The sequence below is a fragment of the Jaculus jaculus genome, chromosome 8, assembly GCF_020740685.1.
Source record: "Jaculus jaculus isolate mJacJac1 chromosome 8, mJacJac1.mat.Y.cur, whole genome shotgun sequence".
Classification (NCBI taxonomy): Eukaryota; Metazoa; Chordata; class Mammalia; order Rodentia; family Dipodidae; genus Jaculus; species Jaculus jaculus.
In genome coordinates, this window is record NC_059109.1 from 1,111,531 (window position 1) to 1,118,267 (window position 6,737).

Consider the following 6,737-nt stretch of genomic DNA (forward strand, 5'->3'; position numbering starts at 1 on the left):
GAGGAGCTGGGAAGATGATACAGGGAAAAGTGACTACATCAAAGCCCAGGATGGATTGAGCAACAACTTGGCAGAACCCTTCTGGTCTTCACAGCCTCCTTCTGTCCTCATCTACAACAGTCTTAGCACAGCAAACACAGATTCTGGAATTTCTCAGGTTTTATTTTCTCCGACAAGTTTTAGTCATCTTGCTTTTATTTAGTTGACTTACATAGTGGCACCAAGTTGCAAACCAATATAATCCATATCTTTCTAGAAAGAAGTTGCTTTAATACAGTGAAACCTAAGGCTCAGTCAGGATAGAGATATCCTAAACCTGATGGATAGAACTGGGGAAGAGACACAGGTAAGTGTGAGCAAGGGCTTCAGTGTTCAGAGCTGGGCTGGGCTTCTCACTTCTGCACATTATGTTCACGGGAGACAGACACCTGGACACAGTCAGATGCCAGTGGCAGAATGAAGTCAGAAGCTCTTGAAGTCAGTAGGAGGAGGGAGTGGGAAATCCTGAGCAAATTCAGTACAGCTCAGTCCCACACAAGCTAGCAGTCTCATCCTGTACAAAACGGTGACGATGATGACGGAGGAGAAGGAGAAATTCAGAACAATCACTGAGTAGTGACACTCTGAACAGCCCACATTCTAAATATCCCAATCCAGACAGTCCCTATTACCCAGGAATCTGTCCTCTGCCAAGCTCTCCGGCATCTTAGCTACTTAAACCATGACAGCCCTGGGCACTGTACTTACATGAGACAAAACAAAACAGGATCTGGTGCCGGGCGTGTTGGCACACGCCTTTAATCCCAGCACTTGGGAGTCAGAGTCAGGAGGATCGCCATGAGTTCGAGGTCAGCCTGAGACTACATAGTGAATTCCAGGTCAGCCTGAGATAGAATGAGACCCTACCTCTAAAACAAAACAAAACAAAACAAACCCAGGACCAGAGTTTGTAGGAAATAGATGAAGCTGAAGGAGTAATTACGGTATGGCTTAGCTCCCATGTGGGCCGGGGCTGGTCTAAACTTGCTGCCTGGCCACCACCAGGACCCCATGGAGTCCAAGTTTTCAAAATAAGATTTTAATCCCAGCACTTGGCAGAGGTAGGAGGATCACCGTGAGGACACCTTGAGACTACATAGTGAATTCCAGGTCAGCCTGGACTACAGTGAGATCCTATCTCGAAAAACAAAAAACAAAAAAAAGATTTTAGGATCTCAAGTTGCTATGAACTTTTTTGTTTTTCGAGTTAGGGTCAAGTCATTGTGGTGAAGTGTGCACAAATCTCACGGTGGGAACGCCGCGAGGTCGCGCCGGGAAGGAAATACGGCAGCGAGTGGGAGCCTGGGGACGGCGGGCACTGAGATCCCGCGGCCTCCGGGTGCACCGGCCCGGGGCGCGGGGCTCGGGACGCGAAGGGGCGGCAGGATGGAGAAGGGAGCCAGCCGAGAACTCCCAGAGGGGGATCCCGGAGCGCCGGTCTGGGCGGAGACGTAGCTTCTCTGGAGCTGCACCCCGCCTCCAGCCTGGGAGGGAGGAGAGAGGGCGGTGCGGAGCGTGCAGACTGGTGGATTATCATCTGGCCCGCGTTTGCAGTGTCCCGACAAAGGTTTGAGAAGTGAAACATGGAAAAATAGTGAGTCCCCAACGCTGGAATTCTCCATCCCAGACCTGGCTTTGGGATCGTGGATGTCACTGCTGGACCGGACCAGAGACATTACCTTCACTCTTCTTCTGAATGGACTATTTTTGAGATGTTGTCTCCCTGATTCCTGGCCTAGAGACAAGCAACTCTCAAACTTTGTTGTGTCGGGATCTCCATGTGCTCTTAGAAGTTAGTGTGGATTATATCAATATTTACCATATTAGAAACATAAAGTTGTTTTTAATTTGTAAGGAGAGAAGGGGAGGGGAATGGGTGCACCAGGGCTAGAGTAACACCTTGCCTGGAAAACACACAAGAAGAGCCCATTGAGCATGGTAAAAGATGATGACTTCAAGGATTAGTCTATTTGGGGGCTGGAGAGATGGCTCAGCAGTTGAAGGCACTTGCTTGCAAAGCCTAATGGCCCAGGTTTGATTCCCCAGTACCCATGTAAAAACAGACTCACAAAGTGGCACCTGCATCTGGAGTTGGTGTTTGCAGGGGCAGGAGGCCCCGGTGAACCCATAGACTCCCTTCAATAAATAAATAAGAAATAAATATAATTAGTTAATTTCTAAGAGGGAGTGAAATCTTTAAGCAGCCAGCACAGTGGGATAAGTTCACTGCACCATTCAAAATTTATAGTCTAGTTCCTGCAGTGAAAAGGAAGGAATAAGATATTTATGATCCAGCAAGGGTAAACAAGGCCTAGGTACTCATCTTCAGATGACATTGGTCATTGCCATCTCACTGACCTGTCAGACTAAAACCTCTTTTCATCACAAAGTTGATTATAAACTTCATGATACTGGGTTGTGGCCATTGAACTCTAACCGATCATGTGTGATTGACTCAGTGCAGATAGCTGGTGGGTATTCATGAAGCCTGATGCTACTACAGTAAGTTAGACTTTAAAGAAATTCAAAGTTAATTCCTGCTCAGTGGAGGTCTTTTTTTTTTTTTTAATTAAGCTAACTTTTATTGAAGCTTACATTGTGGTACAGAAATACATTTCAACTGATTAAAGTCCAACACCAACTAAGAGAGAAATTATGGCACCAAAATTTTCCTTCCTCTATCAAATTTAGATTACTATTTGATCTACATTTCTCATTTTTAAAGCTTTGTTCCACATAAATTTGTGTGAGTTTTTTTTTTGGTATTTAATTTTTATTCATAATCATAAACTTAACTCTGCAATCCAGCTAGACTTGGAGGAGAATAAGGAAAATATGGAACCCCAAAGAACTGCAGTGAGAGCACAAGTTACAGGGTATGGTGAGCAGATGGGGAGTGCAGGGTGCTCTCCTGAGCTACAGAAGGAATGGTTTGGTGGTTAAGATGGAACAATCAACTGTATTAGAGTTGTCCACAATCAGCGATGGTGACCATCTTGCTAGTCTTGCCGTTCCTAGACCCAAGGCGTTCCATTTCTTCAACAATGTTCATGCCTTCTTTCACTTTCCCAAATACCACATGCTTACCATCCAACCATTCAGTCTTGGCAGTGCAGATGAAAAATTGGGAACCGTTTGTGTTTGGACCAGCATTTGCCATAGACAAGATCCCAGGACCTGTATGCTTCAGGATGAAGTTCTCATCCTCAAATTTCTCCCCATAGATGGACTTGCCACCAGTGCCATTATGGTGTGTGAAGTCACCACCCTGGCACATGAATCCTGGAATAATTCTGTGAACGCATGACCCCTTATAACCAAATCCTTTCTCTCCAGTGCTCAGAGCACGAAAGTTTTCTGCTGTCTTTGGAACTTTGTCTGCAAACAGCTCGAAGGAGACGCGGCCCAAGGGCTCGCCATCGACCGCGATGTCGAAGAACACGGTGGGGTTGACCATGGCTGACAAGAACCTACGACCCAGAACAGCGGTGTCTGCAAAGCCTTGTGTGAGTTTTCAACATCAGAATTCTTAATTCTATTGGGGTGAGGGGAGAAAAAGAAATCAAACCTCAGGCCAACAAATGTCATCAAATCTACTGGGACACTTAAATCCATCTTAAGCATTGTTCCTTGCAACAGGGCAAGTGAAAAGGTTAAGCGCTGGGCTCACCACAGAGGCAAACTGATAAAGCTGACAGAGAGCTCCTCAGTGAAAACAGTCCATCAACAGTATGCGTAACACTAAAGTCAGAACTCTTCCAACCACTTGATTTCAAACCAAGTAGGTTCTATTAGAAACACTAAAAAAAGATGTTTCATTTATAAATGTGGAAGGAACAAAACATCATTGCATCAATCCAGAAATTGTCAGGAGAAAATTGTGAGGACAACAGATACAAAATTTAGTCAACTTTGCTCTTATCTCAGTTGCTTAAATCCCACAGTATTTGCAAATTAGCTAAAAGATGGTAACTCTAGAAAGCTGGCATTTCTAAGTCTGCTCCCATTGAGTATTTTCAGAAGACCATTATTCATTCATGCACTCTGTTGTATGGCTCTCAGGGCATTCTCATTCTTGGCCGTCATTCATTTGATCATGTGAACGAAGACCAAAAGGACCAGGCAAAGCCAGACAGTCCACATGCGTCACAAATCACACAACTTCAAGTCACGGTGGAAAAGCCATAGGTTCAGCTTTAAACCCAAGTTTATAGGACACCGTTAGTGGAAACTGGTGACAATGGCTGCTGGAAGTAAGCGAAGGTGAATGATCTAAGTCCAGGAAACCACTTAGCTAAATCTCCTCACTTAAGATCTCTTGGTAAAAATTCCCTCAGATCACTTCTTAACAAGTTAGTAAAGGCAGCACACTACTGCATTAGAAGCTAACTACTAAAGAGCATCCCATAACAGATGGTTTCCACAGGGCTCAGCTATATCTTGATCTACCAACTGTCTACAGACTCCCACTAATCATCCAGGAGACCTTAATTTCATTTTTGAGACATTATTGTCATATTCCAGAAGAGCTCAAAAGGCCACATTCCCATGGCCTTAAAGGAAAATTAAGCCCAGGGACCATTTCCCCCACGCCCCCATCTGGGGTGTAAGATTAGTATACAAACCCACAGTGGCACAGTGTATTGCTTTAATTGGGGGGTGGAGTGGGAGGCAAGACACCATGGTGAGGGGAGAAAGCTAAGGACTTCAAATGTAGGAACAATCATTCAAATAGTTATACACAAATGAACTGGAATCATTTTCTTAAGGACTCAACTTGTGGAAGAAAAACTTTAATTGCCATTGCAAAAACACCTGTATGAAGTAGAAACTGGTTTTTTAAATAACATTAGTAGAGAGCATGTTCTAGAAAGTGGAGGTAACTGGATGTAAAATTCTGGCAGCAATTTAACAGAACAGTCCCAGATGGTCAGCTGAGGCCAACATCTAATGAGGACAAAAGCCTTGTTTGTGGGGAATTTTGGACGATACTTGCAGAAATATTATACTGTGCATAAACCAAATTGAATTGTTTCCACATGAGTTTAAAGTTTAATATAGTAAAAGTTTTTTTCTACATGCACTTCAATTTCACAGTGAGTAGCATAGAATACCTAAACACAGAAGCCAGCATTCATGCAAGATATCTAACTTCTTGATAATGTATACACTTCAAAATGATTACACTATCATTACACCTAGGGCTTTCTGCCACTACAAGGTGGTGGTCATGGGCAACACAGCTCCCAGAATCAACATCTAGGAAGCAGCCACCACCTTCTATGTGTCTTCTCTTTTTGCGCTTTTTCTTTATCTTTCTTAATCAACTCTGCTGTTGCTGCTGCTTCGCAAAACTGGTAAAAACAAAATTGTAATCATTGGACATGGCACTCTGGCAATCAAGACGTTTAAAACCTTCAATCTTTTGGGGTGAAGAAAGCGCTATGCGACATTTAGAACTCTGATTAACAAACAAGGTGGTCACAAACTTTCCTGGCTTGAAGACATCCACAACTTTCCTGATCAGGTCATCATAGGAGGTCTGACTTAAGTTTGTTTCAAAGCGGACATAAGAAAATTCTGGTTCTGGAGTGATGTGAATTGTCCAATAAGTTCCATCCAATTTCATTCCATTCATCAAATACCCACAGGGATTGAACAGTGTGGCATCAGTGACAGACCTGTTATCAGGTCACGAATTCCACTCTCACGAGTGACATCCTTTGCAGTAACACCGTCTTTCATGTAGAACTGGTCCATAACTGCTGGGTCAAGCTCACTCATCAGAATTTCCAGGGTTTGATCTGGCTGACTGATTACCCGACTCTCTGGGAAATCCAAAGTGTACAAGTACCAACAGTCGGAATTCATATGTCCCATACGATATGCTGCTCCATTTGGGAAAATGGCACTCAGAAACTATTTCTTCTTGGAAATTCCAGTGTGGGTACCCTTGGTGAAAAGGCTTCATGAAATTCTTACGAGAATAAAAGCTTTGAATTGAGTCAAACCCACTGGAATCCCTAGCAAGCTTCAACAGGGGAATCAGTGCTTTCAGCAAGAGGGTGGTACCGCATGTCTTCAAATGAAACGTCTCTTGGAGACAAACATGCTACTCTGAGTACATAAGCTTCCTGCTTATCAGTTTTTGTCACACTTATGATTGAATATTGCACATCCTTCAAAAAGACATCCCATTCAGACCTCGGGATGGTGCCAAGATCCCCAGATTCCTGGTTAGCATTCGATTGCTGCCTGGAGAACCAAACCTCCAGCAGCTACTCTGTCCCTTCAAAAAAAATGCGCAGCTTCCATCACGTGAGACTAGTGAACAACCAACAACCACAGAAAATCAACTAAAATTAAATCTCTTCTCCTGCTGCTGTGGATGGTTCCTTTTGTTTTGGTGGTTTTTTTTTTTTTTGCTATAATTTTATATTAACTTTTTTTTAGGATTAAAAAAGGATTAATAAAAATTTTCCCAGCTATTTTCGTGAGTGAAAGTTGAACGTGAGTCTGTTGGAAATAAAGAGGCAGATAGAATTCAGTCTCTGGTAGCCTGCTGCTTTTCCCGTTAGAGAGTTGAGCGAGTGCTAGCTTATGTCGCTGGCCATACTGTGTAAGCCTTGGTGGAGGTCTTAAGCACCACTATACTCTAGGAAGAGCTCACTGGTTGAGGTTGCAGGTTCTTCCCTATA

The 6,737-nt window shown here is 43.6% G+C and overlaps 1 protein-coding gene and 1 pseudogene across 1 annotated transcript; both read right to left on the minus strand.

Moving 5' to 3' along the window:
* Nucleotides 1-2,790: 2,790 nt before the first annotated feature.
* LOC101599635 (peptidyl-prolyl cis-trans isomerase A-like) lies at nucleotides 2,791-3,534 on the minus strand. The gene has a single exon (XM_045157437.1). It carries the CDS (start codon nucleotides 3,494-3,496, stop codon nucleotides 3,002-3,004), a length of 495 nt encoding a protein of 164 aa, XP_045013372.1. The 5' UTR covers nucleotides 3,497-3,534; the 3' UTR covers nucleotides 2,791-3,001.
* Nucleotides 3,535-5,362: 1,828 nt separating this feature from the next.
* LOC101599342 lies at nucleotides 5,363-6,354 on the minus strand (annotated as a pseudogene).
* Between the last annotated feature and the right edge of the window lie 383 nt (nucleotides 6,355-6,737).

What these genes read in the sequence shown, in the direction of transcription:
- LOC101599635 (XM_045157437.1), bottom strand. Translation starts at nt 3,496, where the DNA reads ATGGTCAACCCCACCGTGTTCTTCGACATCGCGGTCGATGGCGAGCCC.